At 37.4% G+C, this 19595-nt stretch overlaps 1 protein-coding gene across 14 annotated transcripts in view; it reads left to right on the top strand.

Moving 5' to 3' along the window:
* Positions 1–19595, top strand: part of DMD (dystrophin) — a 2616526-nt gene that overhangs the window by 2041306 nt on the left and 555625 nt on the right. For all 14 annotated transcript variants that reach the window (XM_063804906.1, XM_063804905.1, XM_063804907.1 and 11 more), the window contains one exon: positions 14410–14621. In XM_063804906.1, coding sequence (XP_063660976.1) covers positions 14410–14621 — 212 coding nt within the window. The remainder of the gene's footprint in view (positions 1–14409; positions 14622–19595) is intronic.

The raw sequence follows: 19595 nt of genomic DNA, 5'->3' as shown, positions 1-19595 counted from the left end.
TTTATTCTTTTTAGTAAAGACAGCTTTGGCTATCCAGGGTCTTTTGTGGTTCCATGCAAATTTTAGGATTTTTTAAAAAAAATTCTATAAAGAACGATATGCAGATGTTGTTAGTATTGTGTTGACTCTTTAGATTGCTTTATGTTTAACAATATTAATTTTTCCAATTTATGAACACAGAAATCTTTCCATTTATTTGTGTCATCTTCAATTTCTTTCGTCAGTGTCTTATAGTTTCAACACGCAGGTCTTTCACTTTCTTGGTTAAATTCACTCCAAATATTTTTTCATGCTATTATAAGTGAGATTGTTTCCTTAATTTCTATTTTAGACAGTTTGTTGTTATTGTACAAACAATAACAATTGTTATCGCTACTGATTTTTGTAAGTTGATTTTGTACCCTGCAACTTTACTAAACTTGTGTATGAATTCTAACAGTTTTCAGTGGAGTCCTTAGGATTTGCTGTATAAGATTACGTCATCAGCAAGAAGGGGCAATTTTACTTCATCCTTTTCAGTTTGGTTGCCTTTTATTTCTTTCTCCTGCCTAAATGCTCTGGCTAGGACTCCCAGTACTAAGTTAAACAAGGGTGGGGAGAGTGGGCATCTTTGTCTTGCTCCTGATCTTAGAGAAAAGCCTTCTACGTTTTACTGTTGTGCATGATGTTAGCTGTGGGCTTGTGATTTATGGCTTTTATTCTTTTGGAGAACATTTCTTCTATACCTAATTTGCTAAGAGTTTTTCTCATGAAAGGATGTTGAATTTTGTCAAATGCTCTTTCTGCGTTTATTAAAATGACCATATGGTTTTTGTACTTCATTCTGTTATATGTTGAATCACATTTATTAATTTGCATATATTGAAACAACCTTCTATCCCAGGGATAAATCCCTCTTGGTCATGGTGAATAATCCTTCTAATAAACTATTAAATATGGTTCACTAGTATTTCATTGAGAATTTTTGCACCTAATTTCATTCGTGATATTGGCCTATAGTTTTCTTTCCTTGTAGTGTCTTTGCCTGGCTTTGGGATCAGGGTATTGCTGGCCTTGTAAAATAAATTTGGACGAATCCCTTCCTCTTTAGTTTTCCAAAAGAGAGTTTGAGAAAGATTTGTATTAGGTCTTCTTTAAATGTTTGTAGAATTCTCCCATGAAGCCATCTGGTCTTGAGCTTTCCTTTGATGTGAGAACTTTTAAATACTGATGCAATCTCCTTAACTGTTTCCTTAACTGTTACTGGTCTTTTCAGATTTCCAATTTTCATTATTCAGTTTTGGTAGATTATGTATTTCTAAGAATTCATCCATTTCTGTTAGGATGTCCAATTTCTTGGTATATAGTTGTTCATCGTAGTCTCTTAGGATCCTTTGTATTTCTGTGTTATCAGTCATAATGTCTTCTCTTTGATTTCTGATTTGATTTATTTGAGCCTGCTCTCTTCATTCTTAGTCTAGCTAAGGATTTGTCAATTGTGTTTAGCTTTTCAAAAAACCAACTTTTAGTTTTATTGATTTTTTTTCTATTGTTTCTCTAGTCTCTATTTCATTTATTTCTGCTCTGATCTTTGTTATTTTCTTCTTTCTGCTAACTTTGGGCTTAATTCATTCTTCTTTTTGTAGTTTCCTGAGGTATAATGTTAGGTATTTCATTTGAGATATTTCTTCTTTTTTGATGTAGGAATTTATTGATATAAACTTCCCTCTTAGCACTGCTTTTGCTACACCCAGAAGTTTTTCTATGTTGTGTTTTCAATTCTGTTTGTCTCAAGATTTTTAAAAAATTTCCTCTTGAATTTCCTCTTTTGACCCAATAATTGTTTAGGAGCATATTGTTTAGTTTCCACATATTTCTTAATTTTATATGATTTCTCATGTAATTGATTTCTAATTTTATATTGTGGTCAGAAAAGATACATGATGGGTTTTCTTAAATTTGTTGAGTCTTGTCTGTAGCCTAACATATGATCTATCCTGGAGAATGTTACATGTGTACTTGAGAAGAATCTGTATTTTCCTACTCTTCAGGGCACAATGTTCTGTATATGTCTGTTAGGTCCATTTGGTCTAAAATGTCATTCAAGTCCAATGTTTTCTTATGAATTTTTCTGTCTATTGCTTAAAGTGGAATATTGAAATTGCCTGCTATTATTATGTTATAGGCTATGTTTCCCTTCAGATCCCTTAATGTTTGATTTATATATTTAGGTGCTCTGATTTGGGCTGCTTATATACTTATACTTGTTATGTCCTCTTGATGAAATAACCTTTATCAATATATAATGACGTTCTTTGTCACTTTGAACAGATTTGACCTAAAGATTATTTTGTCTGAAATAAGTGTAACTACCCTGCTCTCTTTTTGTTCTCATGTACATGGAGTATCTTTTTTCATCCCTTTACTTTCAGTCTATGCATGTCCTTTAAGGTGAAATGAGCCACTTGTAGGCAGCACATATTTGGGTCTTGTTTTTTGTTGTTGTCGTTAATCCACTCAACCACTCTATGCCTTTTGATTGGAGAGTTTAATCTATTTACATTCAAAATAATGATGGATGGGTAAGGACTTACTAGTGTCATTTTGTTAATTGTTTCCTGGTTGTCTTACAGATTCTTTGTTCCTTTCTTCCTCTATTGCTGTCTTCCTTTGTGTTTTGATGGTTTTGTGTAGTAGTATACTTTGGGTCTTTTGTTTTTATCATTCATGTATGTATTATAAGTTTGTGCTTTGTGGATACTCTGAGGCTTACATAAAACATTTTATAAGCTGATAATAACTCAAATTTGATTGTGTGTGTATACTCAACACTTTTACTCTCCCTCCTCCCACATTTTATGTTTCTAACATCACAACTTACTTTTTTTTTTTTAATTATACTTTAAGTTCTAGGGTACATGTGCACAACTTGCAGGTTTGTTACGTATCTATACATGTGCCGTGTTGGTATGCTCCACCCATTAACTTGTCATTTACATTAGGTATATCTCCTAATGCTATCCCTCCCCCGTCCCCTCACCCCACGACAGGCCCCGGTGTGTGATGTTCCCCTTCCTGCATCCAGGTGTTCTCATTGTTCAATTCCCACCTATGAGTGAGAACATGCGGTGTTTGGTTTTCTGTCCTTGTGATAGTTTGCTGAGAAAGATGGTTTCCAGCTTCATCCATGTCCCTACAAAGGACATGAACTCATCCTTTTTTATGGCTGCATAGTATTCCATGGTGTATATGTGCCACAGTTTCTTAATCCAGTCTATCATTGATGGACATTGGGATTGGTTCCAAGTCTTTGCTATTGTGAATAGTGCAGCAATAAACATACATGTGCATGTATCTTTATAGCAGCAGGATTTATAATCCTTTGGATATATACCCAGTAATGGGATGGCTGGGTCAAATGGTATTTCTAGTTCTAGATCCCTGAGTAATTGCCACACTGACTTCCACAATGGTTGAACTAGTTTACAGTCCCACTAACAGAGTAAAAGTGTTCCTATTTCTCCACATCCTCTCCAGCACCTGTTGTTTCCTGACTTTTTAATGATTGCCATTCTAACTGGTGTGAGATGGTATCTCATTGTGGTTTTGATTTGCATTTCTCTGATGGCCAGTGATGATGAGCATTTTTTCATGTGTCTTTTGGCTGCATAAATGTCTTCTTTTGAGAAGTGTCTGTTCATATCCTTCGCCCACTTTTTGATGGGGTTGTTTGTTTTTTTCTTGTAAGTTTGTTTGAGTTCTTTGTAGATTATGGATATTAGCCCTTTGTCAGATGAGTAGATTGCAAAAATTTTCTCCCATTCTGTAGGTTGCCTGTTCACTCTGATGGTAGTTTCTTTTGCTGTGCAGAAGCTCTTTAGTTTCATTAGATCCCATTTGTCAATTTTGGCTTTTGTTGCCATTGCTTTTGGTGTTTTAGACATGAAGTCCTTGCCCATGCCTATGTCCTGAATGGTATTGCCTAGGTTTTCTTCTAGGGTTTTTATGGTTTTAGGTCTAACGTTAAGTCTTCAATCCATCTTGAATTAATTTTTGTATATGGTATAAGGAAGGGATCCAGTTTCAGCTCTCTACATATGGCTAGCCAGTTTTCCCAGCACCATTTATTAAATAGGGAATCCTTTCCCCATTTCTTGTTTTTCTCAGGTTTGTCAAAGATCAGATGGTTGTAGATGTGTGGTATTATTTCTGAGGGCTCTGTTCTGTTCCATTGGTGTATATCTCTGTTTTGCTACCAGTACCATGCTGTTTTGGTTACCGTAGCCTTGTAGTATAGTTTGAAGTCAGGTAGCGTGATGCTTCCTTTGTTCTTTTGGCTTAGGATTGTCTTGGCAATGTGGTCTCTTTTTTGGTTCCATATGAACTTTAAAGTAGTTTTTTCCAATTCTGTGAAGAAAGTCATTGGTAGCTTGATGGGGATGGCATTGAACCTATAAATTTCCTTGGGCAGTATGGCCATTTTCACAATATTGATTCTTCCTATCCATGAGCATGGAATGTTCTTCCATTTGTTTGTGTCCTCTTTTATTTCATAGAGCAGTGGTTTGTAGTTCTCCTTGAAGAGGTCCTTCACATCCCTTTAAAGTTGGATTTGTAGGTATTTTATTCTCTTTGAAGCAATTGTGCATGAGAGTTCACTCATGATTTGGCTCTCTGTTTGTCTGTTATTGGTGTATAAGAATGCTTGGGATTTTTGCACATTGATTTTATATCCTGAGACTTTGCTGAAGTTGCTTATCAGCTTAAGGAGATTTTGGGCTGAGACGATGGGGTTTTCTAAATATACAATCATGTCATCTGTAAACAGGGACAATTTGACTTCCTCTTTTCCTAATTGAATACCCTTTATTTCTTTTTCCTGCCTGATCGCCCTGGCCAGAACTTCCAACACTATGTTGAATAGGAGTGGTGAGAGAGGGCATCCCTGTCTTGTGCCAGGTTTCAAAGGGAATGCTTCCAGTTTTGCCCATTCAGTATGATATTGGCTGTGGGTATGTCATAGATAGCTCTCACTATTTTGAGATATGTCCCATCAATACCTAATTTATTGAGAGTTTTTAGCATGAAGGGCTGTTGAATTTTGTCAAAGGCCTTTTCTGCCTCTATTGAGATAACCATGTGGTTTTTGTCGTTGGTTCTGTTTATATGCTGGATTACATTTATTGATTTGCATATGTTGAACCAGCCTTGCATCCCAGGGATGAAGCCCACTTGATCATGGTGGATAAGCTTTTTGATGTGCTGCTGGATTCGGTTTGCCAGTATTTTATTGAGGATTTTTGCATCGATGTTCATCAGGGATATTGGTCTAAAATTCTCTTTTTTTTTGTTGTGTCTCTGGCAGCCTTTGGTATCAGCATGATGCTGGCCTCATAAAATGAGTTAGGGAGGATTCCCTCTTTTTCTATTGATTGGAATAGTTTTAGAAGGAATGGTACCAGTTCCTCTTTGTACCTCTGGTAGAATTCGGCTGTGAATCCGTCTGGTCCTGGACTTTTTTTGGTTTGTAGGCTATTAATTATTGCCTCAATTTCAGAGCCTGTTATTGGTCTATTCAGGGATTCAACTTCTTCCTGGTTTAGTCTTGGGAAGGTGTATGTGTGCAGGAATTTATCATTTCTTCTAGATTTTCTAGTTTATTTGCGTAGAGGTGTTTATAGTATTCTCTGATGGTAGTTTGTATTTCTGTGGTGTCGGTGGTGATATCCCCTTTATCATTTTTTATTGCATCTATTTGATTCTTCTCTCTTTTCTTCTCTATTTGTCTTACTAGCGGTCTGTCAATTTTGTCGATCTTTTCAAAAAACTGGCTCCTGGATTCATTGATTTTTTTGAAGGGTTTTTTGTGTCTGGATCTTGTAGGTATGCTTCATTGTTTCTTATTTTTTTCTTTTGTCTTCTCTGGCTGTGTATTTTCAAACAGGCTATCTGCCTACAAGATCCAGAAAATAGCCTCAAAAGGGTCAATCTAAGAGTTATTGGCCTTAAACAGGAGGTAGAGAAAGAGATAGGCATAGAAAGTTGATACAAAGGGACAATATCAGAGAACTTCAGAAACAGAGAAAGATACCAACGTTCAAGTACGACAAAGTTATAGAACACCAAGCAGAATTATCTCAGAGACTACCTCAAGGCATGCAATAATCAAACTCCCACAGGTCAAGGATAAAGAAAGAATCCTAAAAGCAGCAAGAGAAAGGAAACAAATAACATGCAGTGGAGCTTCAATACATCTGGCAGCAGATTTTTCGGTGGAAATCTTAGGCCCCAGGCATATCCGGAGATGCTGTCTGAGGGCCAGTCATTGGAGTCAAAAACCTTAGCAGTTTACCTCATGTTCTATTCTATTGTGGCTAAGCTGGCACTCACACCACAATATAAAGTGCTCCCTGCTCTTCCTTGCCCTTTTAAAAGGCAGAGGATCCTCTCCCTGTGGCCCTCACCACCATGAGGGTTCTGCTTGGCCTCCACTGGTGTTCACTTAAAGCCCAAGGGCTCTTCCATCAGCTTGTGGTGAATGCTGAGAGAACTGGGACCCATATTTTAGGGCCTTGGGCTCCCCTCTGGCCCAAGGCAGGACCAAAAATGCTGTCCAAGAACCTAGGCCAGGACTCAGAAATCCCAGAAGCCTGCCTGCTTCTCTACCTTTCTGTGGCTGAGCTGGTACCTAAGGGGCAAGACAAAGTCCCCTTTACTTTTCTGTCTACTTTTCTCAAACAGAAGGGGTCTTTCACCATAACCACCACAGCTGGGAATTTGCTGGGTGACCTATGAAGCCAGCACATCTCAGAGGCCAAGTCCCACAGTGTACTCCCTGGGTATTGCAACTGGTTATTCAACGTTCAAGGCCTCTTTAGTTAGTAGCTGATGAATCCTGATAGGACTGAGTCCTTCCCTTTAAGGTAGCAGATTCCCTTTTGGCCCAGGGTGTGTCTAGAAATGCTATCCAGGAACTAGGGCCTGGAATGGGGGCCTCATGACTCTGCCCCTGCCCCATCCTACTGTGGCTGAGCTGGTATCCAAGATGCAAGACAAAGTCTTCTTTACTTTTTGCTCTCTTCTCCTTAACGAGAAGTAAGGAGTCACTTCTGTTGCTGCAAGCTTCACTGCTGGGAGTAGGGGAGGTATGGTGCAACCACTCCCTTAGCCATGCCAGCTGGTGTCTCCCTAGGTCATGTGGAAGACCCTAATCCACTGGCTTCAATATATAGAGGGACGTTTCTAAATTATTTATCTATAATTTGATTAAGAAGATAGACACAGGCAATAGGATATGCCAACAGATTCTCTCTAACCTATAGTTATTTTAAGAAAGTTATGGAAAGAGAGGTCATTGATTAGTTTTGGCTTACTGAATCGTTTGACCCTCCCATATCTTTTAATTTGTGGATTTTATATAAGGCACAGATATTCTACTAGTAAACATGACATTAAAGATGTTTTATACAAATGAATGTGGTTGATACAAAGGCATTAAATAAGAAACAAAGGAAATTCAGAGGACATTTGTTTGCCTGGAATAGAGATCATGAGCATAAGCATAAGAGGAAAATAAGGAAGGAAATGGAAAAGTCTTGAGTCCATTTTCAAATTATGAAAACTTGAAATGCAACAAACAAATAGTGGTTACTTAAGAAGAAAGACTGAAGATGCTGGGCAAAGGTTAACTTTAGAAATGGCATTTTTATATCATTATAAAGAGAAAGTGGGGATAATGGAAATAATCTACATGTACAACTCATTTGACAGACATTTATTGAAGGTATTCCAAATGCCAAACACTAGTTTGTGCACTAAGGATGTTTTTAATTTTTACTTTTTACTTTATTTTTATTTTCTAGCTTCTTCCACTTTGCCAGAGAAGGATTTTTTTTAAATGGATAAAATACTAACTTAGGCTAGCTTCTTTCAGAAGCAGACCTTTAAACAATGATTAATGGTGAAAGTGGTTTGGTTGTAATGTGATCCCAGGAAGTACCAGTAGGAGAGTGGGACAATGAGATAAGAAATGAAAGAAGCCAATAATTAAGCCAGTTATGGAACAAGTTATTGCTTTGGGCCACTGGGGTTTGATCCTGATGAAGGAGCTCTGGGAGATAGTAAACAAACAAACAAACAAACAAAAAACATGCCTCAAAGTTGTCAACCACAAGGGGATAAGGGCAAGGAACCAGGGCTAACTATTCCAACTCTTATCCATCATTGGCTAAATGCTTCCTGGTACATTAACTTTCCAGCACTTCTGGCCAATGCATCTAGCAAGCTGAGGAAAATCTCTCAGGTTTGCAGTAGGGCAAATGCTTGTACTAGGACACTGCTGGCCTATACTTGAATGATGAGTGCCAACGGCTGATAGATGGGCCCTGACAGCATCTTCTACAGATTCTGTCCTTGCCTTTGAGGCAGGGACACTGTCTAGAGTCAGAGACAGAAATGTAAAATGTAAAAATGTAAATCATAGTAGTACACAGTACAAGTTTTAAAATCTTAACAAAGTGTTATGGGAGAACCACGGTGAGAGAAAATGACTGCACTTATGAGAGCAGGGGAAGTCTTTATATGTGATGATGACATTTGAGTGGGTGTTCCGTTATCAAAGATCTACTTAAAAGGGAAAAAGAATAGAATTATTTTAAACCATGGATGTAACCAGGCGTGGCCACCCTATATGTGAATGTCCTGGGATAATTTTGTCCCCAGATGTCTCTCTTTTTGAGTGTCACTTTCATGTATGTATTCATAATATAAAGAAATTGAATAGAAAGAGGTAAACATTGGTGGCAAAAATCCCTTCCTACCCATAAGGCTCACAGAATAATGTTGTCTAAATGCCATAACATTTTTGGTAAGTTTTGGTTCTATGGGCTTTGGAAATTTTTTATGTAGGAACTCCTCCAAGGTGATATAAGCATTCAGTGTATTTCTCTAGATACCCTAGTTAAAGCTACTTTAAGCAGGATCAAAGTCCTCTTTTAAACTTTTATATTTGAAAGCTATTCCCATGTACAATTCCCGTGATTCTTGCACAATTCCTAGGAGACCTTTGTTTACATCAGAAGAGTTTGTCTCTCTCTATAAGTTAGAACTTGTACATTGTAGTAATGGAAAATCCATTTCAAAGTAGCTTAGACTTACTCAGAAGAAATGTATTGATCAGTGTCATTAAACAGTTGAAAGATAGACGAGGCTTGATTCAGGAATTAAATAGTATGACCAGATTCTAGTTTTCCTTCTCCATTGCATGGCTCTGCTCCCCATTATTTGTTCCGTTTAATTCCTCTTAATTGTTCTAAGATGGATATCAGGATACTGCAGAACTATGTGCTTTCTCATCCATCTTAAACAAGAAGCAATGGGTTTTCTCTTTTAGAATCACGAACAACAACAACAACAAAAATCCTAGAGTTGTTTGATTGGTTCTGATTGACCTTACTTGGAACCATAAGTCCATCTTTGAATTAACCACTAAAGCCAGGGAGATGAGTTGAAACTAAGTACACACCATCCACAGAGCAAAGAGAGGTCTATTGTGGGAAAACTGCACAAATGGAAAAATAACAGGGGAAACACAGGAGAAGGAGGTAGTTAGTTAATGTTCAGTACACGCACCTTCTCAGGGACTTTTCTTCCATCTGGCATCATCTTTGTCTTTTGACCATTTTCCCCAATCAATACCTATATTCATACTGAAGTTTTCCATATTTGGGAAAAAACTTCTCTTGACACCAAACTCCCCTCTGACTTCCTTCTTATAATGATCTATGGTTGGATAGTCTACAATTTACTGTCTTTACTTTTTCATAGATATTTTTAAATCTCCTACAGTAAGATTTCTACCACTGCACTGAAATCATTTTGTGTATGGTCTTCAGGGAATTCCATGTGGCCAAAGCCAGTGGATACTTTTGGCATGGGCTTTGGAGGTCTAACTTCTTGAATCCAAGTGTCGGCTCTAACAATCACTATCTATGTGACCTTAGACCAATTATTTAACGCTGTCTTTATTTCCTCATCTGTTAAATGAGGATAATTGCAGCAATAGAAAAAGAACATAAACAATTATACTTATAGGATTGTATGATGATTAAGTGATTAATGCAAGGAAAGAACAACACAGAGCTTCAGACAGTGTAGATATTCAAATAAATGTTAGTTATGATTTTTATTATGTCTTGTGACATCTATGAGATTTGAAAGTGTTAATCACTCTTGTGTTTTTGAAAATCTTTCTTTTCCATGTTCTATAAAAGTACACTTTCTTGATATTCCTCCTCCTTCTCTAGTCTTTCATTCATCTTATTTGCTCTTTGTGTTTTATTTATTCTTTATACGTTGTATTTTCCAGGAGTCCATTCCCAACCCGGTGTTGGGCTCAGTCTATGTGCCATATAAATGAGAATGCACTTGCATTTGAGGCTTTGCTTTTTATTTCTCTGTAGTGACGGCCAATCCCAGATTTCTGTCTCTCCCAAAATACACAGCTATGCTATAGATCCTTCAGTCCTCCTGACTAAAATGTTAGTTTTATGTGTGTGTTCCTCACAACCTCCCAGTGAATAGGTCCAAAACTGAACTCATTATCTTCTCCATGCTCACTCTGCATTCTTCGGATAGGCAGTGAATAGCACCACTATCTAACAGGCACCTAAACCAGAAGCCAGGTAATCTGTCTTAAACCCTTTTGTTTCCCAAGTTCTTATCATAATGGCTGGTGTCTAACAGATGGTAAATAAAATAGAGACCAGCTGGCTAGATGGATGGATGTGTGGGGATGCACAGAGGGATAGATGGATTATTGAGTGAGTCTCTAGCCTATAAATATTTTTAATTAACTAATAAATTATGATAATGTACAGTTGAAGGTCAAGGGTGAAAAAGCATACCCTCAGTGGGATGCACACCCCAAGGAGCCATTTTAACTTGCTACATAACACACATATGACCACTTTTTTGCTGAAAGCCTTCTATTATTGAGCAAGCATTCAAATCCCATGTTTGCCTGAAATAATGGTTCAGGTTATAAAAGTTTCCTTCTTTTTCCACAATTAAAATTATCTTCCTACATAATAGGAAGAACTGCTTTATCTTTTCCTAATATCTAGAGATGGCCTTTTAAAAATATAGACTGTTTTCCCTATTGAAATGAACTATAGGATGTACAAAATATTTACTGGCATGAATCAAAACAGCTTGCTATGTTTATGTGAAAACCACTAGGCATTCTAAAAAATATTGCTAGCATAGTAAAATGTTAGTAATTAAGACTAACGAAAGCGAAGGCAAATTGGAATCAGAGACTATTTTTAAGGAATGTCAACTTTATTATTTTCAAATACACATGGTACATAACAGTAGGATATGAGAAAAAGGTCCCAAGTATGTGTACTAAAGTAGCCTGCTATGATAAGTTGAAAAAGGGTTTGTAATTGGAATATCCACAGAATATTTCAGAACACTTAAAGACATTTTCATTTACACTTTATACAGCTTTCTTATAAGAGCATTTACACCATTTATTTTATAAACCAAAGATTAATTAGAAGACTAAACAATTACAAGGCCTCAACTACGAAAGCTGTTCCACTACCTAGTGGAGCAACAACAACGAGACACACAAAACAATGGCGTTCAAAGATTAGAGAGAGACTTACGGTTAAACAGAGGTTGACATGTTAACTGAAGTTGCAATATAATATGTCGACTAGTTTTGCAATACATAGCAAACACCCAAACAGAAATAAACCTGATAAAAAAAACAGCAGTCTATAATGTGTGCCACTTACTCAGTTTTAATTATTCTGGGGACTATATTTTTGATTTCATGTTACAATCACTAGTTTTGTGGGGTCTTTCTAGTCCTGATGCTTATTTACAAAATATCTGAAGTATTTCTTTCTATGTATTTATTTTTGAGATGGAGTCTTGCTCTGTCACCCAGGCTGGAGTGCAGCGGCATGATCTCGGCTCACTGCAACCTCCGCCTCCCGGGTTCAAGTGATTCTCCTGCCTCAGCCTCCTGAGTAGCTAGGATTACAGGCGTGTGCTAATTTTTGTATTTTTAGTAGAGACTGGGTTTCAGCATGTTGGTCAGGCTGGTCTCGAACTCCTGACCTCATGATCCACCCGCTTTGGCCTCCCAGAGACCTGGGATTACAGGCGTGAGCCACCGCACCTGGCCATCTCAAGTATTTCTTTAACTTATAACTTCACATAACTTTGTGGAGGCAACAGGGTTAACTAAAAAGGACTTTACTTACATAACAAAATAAGAAGCATAGTTTTATAGTCCTGTGCCATATACATTTTGTTTGTCCATCTGTAGCCGTTCTTTGACCTTCTCTCCCTTGCTCTTTATTCTGGGAAGCTGACCTCTGTCATCATTGGGCTCCCATGCCCTTTGGCTTCCAGTTGGTTTAGGCACCCAAGAGCCCTAGAAGGAAATTGAAGACAGGAGGTAAAGTGAGGTCAAGATATTTATTCTCCTAATTCCCTCCCTTTGAGGTTGCCACAGGCTGACTATGTCCTTTGACAAAAGGTTATTGCTCTTCTCAGGGTGGTTTCTCATTCCAATTCTCTGCTTTTGGCCACTTTTCCCTCCCCTCATCCCTTGAGCCTAGATGTAGTAACAGCTCTACTGCTGCAAGGTTCTTGTATTATCTGTGATGGTTTCTTATACCCTGCTTATCTTGTTATTTGTTGCTTTGTAGATAAACCTCTCAGATTATCTAGGCAAGATCATAGAAGAACACATATGTCCAGCTAAGATATTCCAGAAGACAGTAGGGAAACATTGTAGGGTTTTATAAGAGGGAGTGCAGTGATCAGATTTATGTTAGTTTTAATCTTTATATAGGATAGAATTTACATTCTAAAACAGAGATTTGGGTCTGGGAGGATGTTATAGAGCCTCTTATGGATGTGAGGGCAAAAAATGATAGAGGTTTGCAGTGCCAATAGAAAGAGGAAAGAAGTTATATATAAGAGAAATTTGTAACTAATTATATGAGGTGTTGGGTGACGCTTAGGAAAGAATCTAGAATGTCTATCAGGTTTCATGCTTAAGGGATAAAGTAGATGGCAGTTTTATTACTTGTTTTCTGTATTATTTTTATTTCATAAAACCAGCTTAGAGAAGTTGCATAGAAAAAATAATGTAGTCCTGTTTATTTTAATATTTGAAAAGAACATATTTCAGAGTAGAATCTATATAGTACCTCCCTCTTGGACTTCCAATGATACCAGTGATGGCTTCAATATAAGCCAGTCTTACAAAATGCACCCAGCGTGAATTCTTAGGTATTGTTAAAAGAAGTTGGCCAGGCGCGGTGGCTCACGCCTGTAATCCCAGCACTTTGGGAGGCCGAGGCAGGTGGATCACCTGAGGTCAGGAGTTTGAGACCAGCCCGGCCAACATGGTGAAACGCTGTCTCTATTAAAAATACAAAAAAAAAAATTAGCTGGGCATGATGGCACGTGCCTGTAGTTCCTGCTACTCGGGAGGCTGAGACAGGAGGATAGCTTGAACCCGGGAGGCGGAGGTTGCAGTGAGCGGAGATTGCACCATTGCACTCCAGCCTGGGTTACAAGAGCAAAACTCCATCAAAAAAAAAAAAAAGAAAGAAAAAGAAGAAGTTTCTAATACACTTATCTTCCCTTGGGGTTCACTCAGAAGACCCTTGGAAAAGGTTTTAAGAGCAAGTGATTTATTTGGGGGGGGTAAATTAATCAGTAGAAGAGTGGAAAAATGAGACAGGTGAGGCAAGGCAGCCAGTAAAGAGTGGTGCATTATCAAGCCAGCTGCTGTTGTGGGTCACTGGAGCTTTATCCCTTGGGAAACTCTGGAACCCTTGTAAAATACATGCCTCAGAGTTATTTCCCCCAGCATCAAGGGAGCTAGTGTAACAATATCCCAATTCCTACAATTAGTCATTATATACAGGCTGCCTCTGGGAGCTGGAGGGGAGGCATCAATTGCCTGGTATGTCTAGCCTGTCACATGGATGGCAAAGCAAACTCCTGTGGCAACAGAAAGCCTTCAGGCAATGAAATGCTGGCACTGGGAAATCAGGCTGATGGGTGCTGAAGTGGCAAGGATAAGGGGATATGGATATTCTGCTGTAGTGCTTTTCTAAAAGATGATTCATATTTGGTTCTAGGGATCAAGAATTGAGTTAAAATTTTATATATATGTTGATGTTCTATGTCACCTTCAGGAAAATAATTTAACAGAAACTAATATTTGCCATCAAAAAAGTAAAGAATCCTGTTGTTCATCATCCTAGCCATAACACAATGAATAATTTTTTAAATAAGCAACATAAATGTGAGATAACGTTTGGAAGTTACATTTAAAATGTCTTCTCCAGACTAGCATTTACTACTATATATTTATTTTTCCTTTTATTCTAGTTGAAAGAATTCAGAATCAGTGGGATGAAGTACAAGAACACCTTCAGAACCGGAGGCAACAGTTGAATGAAATGTTAAAGGATTCAACACAATGGCTGGAAGCTAAGGAAGAAGCTGAGCAGGTCTTAGGACAGGCCAGAGCCAAGCTTGAGTCATGGAAGGAGGGTCCCTATACAATAGATGCAATCCAAAAGAAAATCACAGAAACCAAGGTTAGTATCAAAGATACCTTTTTAAAATAAAATACTGGTTACATTTGATAAAATTATACTATAGATTGTAATTTAATGTTGTTTAATGTAAATTTATTAACAGAAAATCACGTTAAAGCTGAAATGAACAGTAGACTTTTTATATTTATTTTCTTAGAGACAGAGTCTCACTGTCACCCAGGCTAAAGTGCAGTGGCACAATCATAGCTCACTGAGCCTTGAACTCTGGGGCTCAAGCAATCCTCCTGCCTCAGCCTCCCTAGTAGCTGGGACTACTAGCCAGGTGTGTACCACCATGCCTGGTTAATTTTTTTAAAATTTTTATTTTCTGTAGAGATGGGTTCTTGAACTCTTGGCCTCAAGCAATTCTCCTTCCTTGGCCTCCCAAAGCACTAGGATTACAGGCATGAGTTAGCATGCCTAGCCAGTAGACTTTTGAGTCAAGGTAGAGAACAGAGGAAAATTGACAGCTAATGTCAATGTTAAAGTTAATTTTGTTTAGTAATCTGGATATAGTTGGCTGGTTTTCTGTTGCACCATCTTTAAGATCACTTCAAAATTGGTATACGTACTTATGTAGTTGCATGAAGTCAACCATTCGGGCTTAATTCCTTCCTAGAAAAAGTGACAGGTCTACTCTTTCATATCTTATTTGGAGGCCCTGGATCAAGAAATGGGGGTGAGTGGGTATCAGGATTGGGGAGGAATAAGGAGTACTCTCACTTTCTCCCCCCATTCTCTTACCTCCAGCCCAGCTCATTCTTCACTTCTTTCTCTTTCCTCTGAAATTTCCTCAAATATCTGTCTGCTTAGTAGTCTATAATTCCTCAGGATAAAAGAAAAAGGAAAAGGCAGAAAATTGCTTAATAACTATGTTTTATCAAGCAGCATGCATAGTGCTTTGCATGCGTTTAATCCCTCCAAACTTAGTATTTACTAGTCAGTTTGAAAAGCCCTTAAATGTTAAGCAATGGTTAAGCTTTAGGGTATTTTGAGCAGGGAAGTAACATGGTAGGAAGTTGATCAGATTGGGCACTTGATCAAAACCCTCTATAGATATTTTATCTGACAGAAAAGGCCTTTTGCTAAACCAGTATCTGATTCTCAAATTGGTTATGTCATCTAAGAAGGAAACCGTATCATTTTCTTGGATGAAATGGCCTCCATTTCCAAATTAGTCAGGTTAGGCTATGCTAAGCTATAGTAAGAAATGAACTCTGAAATCTCAATAGCTTGACACAATAAAGACTGCTTTCTTGGTTATATCATAGTCCAGTAGAGGTTGACAAGCCATTCTTAGGAGCTGTCCCCCAACATGGTCACTTGGAAACCCAGACTTTTCCAGTTTTGTGACACTTGTCATTTTCAACACACTGCCAAAAGCCACTGCAGAAAAGGAAGACAGAATGTGGTCAGTCAATCCATGGTGTTTTATGGCCAGGCCTGGAAATTATGTATATCACTTCCACCACGTCCCATCACACAGAACTTGTTCTCGATTGAATTTCAGGAAGAGTTAATGGAATTAGTGAGCTTTTAGCCAATCTCTGTCATAGCCATTTTATCGAAGGGACCTGAGCTGCTATGAGGACAAGGTTTTAGTTTATATGATGAGGATGTTAGAAAGCCACATAGAATTTTACAGTCTTATCATTAGCTCTGTTAGAGTCAAAATCTAGGTGAATAAAAATTCTTTCAAGAGACACATGTTACCACTAATAGTTTTTTCAATGGATGAGCATAGATGAATTAGGAATCTCCAATGGTCATTTTCCTAATTCCTGGTCTGACTATGTAATATATAGAATCATGTGGTTATTCTTGAAAGCTCTAGTCATATTCGTGAGGTAGTCAGCATGTTATGCTACTTCTTTTTCTTCTCTATAAGTTTAGGATACTATGAATCTATTGGATCACAAACCAAAGTAGTGAACTGGTAAGAAGGTATAAGCAGAAAATACGAAGTTTGGACTGGATCCTTGAGTTAGATGAGAAGAAGGAGAGATGAGAGGCATACAGTGATAGATTTGACTAGGGCAAGAGGACTCTGGTAGTTAGCAAATGAGAAATAAATTTAACTTAAGAAAATCCTAAAGTGATGGTAAGAATGGTTAGGGTTTAATTGCTCTTAGAAGAGCAAGTAGCTTTAAATAAGAGACAAAAATATCTGCAGAAGGAAATATGAAAGTAGAAAACAAAACAATTGCATTGTCAAAACATGTAAGATGTTTTAATCACCTAAAATAAAACCAGAATTGTATTATAATTGCTATCCTTTGTCAAACTTTTGAAATTAAAAAAAAAACGCTTCGGAATGGTCTAAAACTACATCATAAAAATGGCTCAGCCACTATCTATAGAGATTGACATTTTTTGTTTGTGCTCTGTGTTTAGGAATTTAATGATGCGTATTGCTGCAGATTCAATGTAAGTTCCCGATACAGATAAAGATGGCCAAAGCTGTAATTTTTTCATCCATTTCTTGAATGATGTATGCTAAAATTAAAGTAATCCTAATGTTAATAATAACTTTTAGTGAATGCTTGCTGTGTGTCAAAAAGTATGCTAGTCACTTTATATATATTGGTTTATTTCATCCTTTCAAAAACACTCTTTGAAAAGTACTCTGATTATTCTTAGTTTGCAGAGAAGAAAACTGAAGGCTAGAGAAGTTCAGAATCTTCTTTTGAAAGTAGTAGAGTTGTGATGCGAATGCATAGCAATTAGTCTTGTAGATGACCTCACAGGCTTCCTCTTCCAATTGTCTACGTGGCTAAAACAAAGCAAGAAAACCCCATAAGAATCTGAAAAAGACTCATGTAATTATTAATTGACAAATAAGATTATATTACATTACTGATAAACCAACAGGTAGAAAATGAAAGCAATGAAATAGTATACTGCGAAAAAAAATTTCATATTATATTCTTTGATGAAAAAATAAAACAATAATTGCAAACTGCATTTCATTTTTAATGAAACGACAATGTTTAATTCTTCTAAAAGGTAGGGAGCAAATAAAATGGTTATCTGGTCTTTACATCGAATGTGTCATCACTACTAAGTGATATTAGCTGGCTTATTACTTAAAATTTTCTTTTAGGAAAAAAGTGTGAAAATAGACAGGAGGAGACATTAAATGGCTAAAGCAACACCCCCTTGCTCTGTAAGTTCTTTCTGAGTCTGTGTGCCTAAGATTAACAAGAGAGCCTGTGAGCCTCACAAGGCAATCACAAAGCTATGTCTACAGCCTTGGAGAGCTGTGATTACAGCAGCCAGCCTCCTTTGCAGCACCTCAGTGATGACTACACTAACTCTCACTACTGAGCAACAATGAAATGTTTCAAACCCAACCACCAACACTGTTATAACTCTTAAAATTTGAGCCAGTCACCATACCTGAACGTAAAAAGAAAATTACCAAAAATCTTGATACGTTAATGATTCATAATTGCTAATCTTTATTGACAGTCTCTTCTAGTTCTTATCTACATATATTTTAATTGTCTACATAATGTAAATTAAATTTTAAATTCTGATTTGTAAACTTAATATTATTGCATAAATATCAATGTTGTTAAACATCTTTTAATAATTATTTTAACTTCTTTATATTATTTCATTAATTTCCATCTTTATGTCCTTGCTGGTCTGACATTTAGAAAAAACTCCTCCTTTTATTTAGAAAAAAAGAATGGTGAGGCCGGGCGCGGTGGCTCATACCTGTAATCCCAGCACTTTGGGAGGCCGAGGCAGGCAGATCACGAGATCAGGAGTTTGAGACCGGCCTGACCAACATGGTGAAACCCTGTCTCTACTAAAAATACAAAAACTAGCCTGGCGTGGTGCTGCATGCCTGTAGTCCCAGCTACTTGGGAGGCTGGGGCAGGGGAATCGCTTGAACCCGGGAGGCGGAGGTTGCAGTGAGCCAAGATCACACTACTGCACTCCAGCCTGGGTGACAGAGCAAGACTCTGTCTCAAAAATAAATAAATAAGGAGAATAAATGGGGACAATAACAACCTATTCACAGAACAGAAATAAAACCGGAAATGTCATGTGGAAAAAGCTTATCTTGAAAGCGTGGTCAGAGTGGAAAGAAACAGCAACAGGAGAGTCTTGATTTGGTGAAAAAACAGAATGCAGATGGCATAGAGTATCAACAATTAATTAGCAGGCCATCAAGAGACGGCCATAACATATTGGTAATTGTTTTCTTTCGCCCTTAATTTTTTCTAAAACAAAAACATGAAGTTAGAAAGTAGTTAATTTTGTTAGCCACATGGCTTCATGGTTTAATTTTATCTTCTCTATGGGCCTGGTACAACAATAAAGTTCTTTTGAGATAGAAAGACAGATGTTAGGCAAAAACATACAAGATTTTCATTCTAATCAAAATCTTTGCCAATAGGCTATGACAGAATCCTATGAGAGATGATGCCATTTAGAACTTTCACAAGAGGCAAAAACAGTATGCCATTGGCACCTAAAACTGCCAACAGTGATCATCATAGGATTTATTTCATTTGGCGGATTCTTGGTTGAGTTCATAACCTGTTCCCTAGGCTTTTAAGATTGGTCCAAACTTGGCAATGGATTCTTTGGAAAAATTATTTCTTGATCGTTTTAAACTTTCTTTTCCAGTGTCAAGAGAGATTTTCCCAGGCTCAGAGTTTTCATTTATTTTTTCCCCTGTCAGTTTTTGAAAGAGAAATCCCCTTTTTGTCGGCTTTGTGATTGCTTTTGTGTCAAATTCAGCATAAAAGCTTTTCAAACGTGACAGCATTAGCTGTTTTGTGCTTGGCTGAGCTAAGAGTACATGAATTCAATAGAGAAGTGAAATCTTGTTTGAGCCTGGCTGATTTGGCTATATAATATTGAAAACTATCTGAAGCAAGAAATTCAGTACTTTTCAAATTATTAAATAAACATTTCCAAGGCTGCAAAATCTCTGTGTTTTTGAAGGCATTCTTT

The sequence above is a fragment of the Pan troglodytes genome, chromosome X (genome assembly GCF_028858775.2).
Source record: "Pan troglodytes isolate AG18354 chromosome X, NHGRI_mPanTro3-v2.0_pri, whole genome shotgun sequence".
NCBI lineage: Eukaryota > Metazoa > Chordata > Mammalia > Primates > Hominidae > Pan > Pan troglodytes.
The sequence above is the reverse complement of the archived record's forward strand: the minus strand, read 5'-3'. Positions and strand labels throughout refer to the sequence as shown.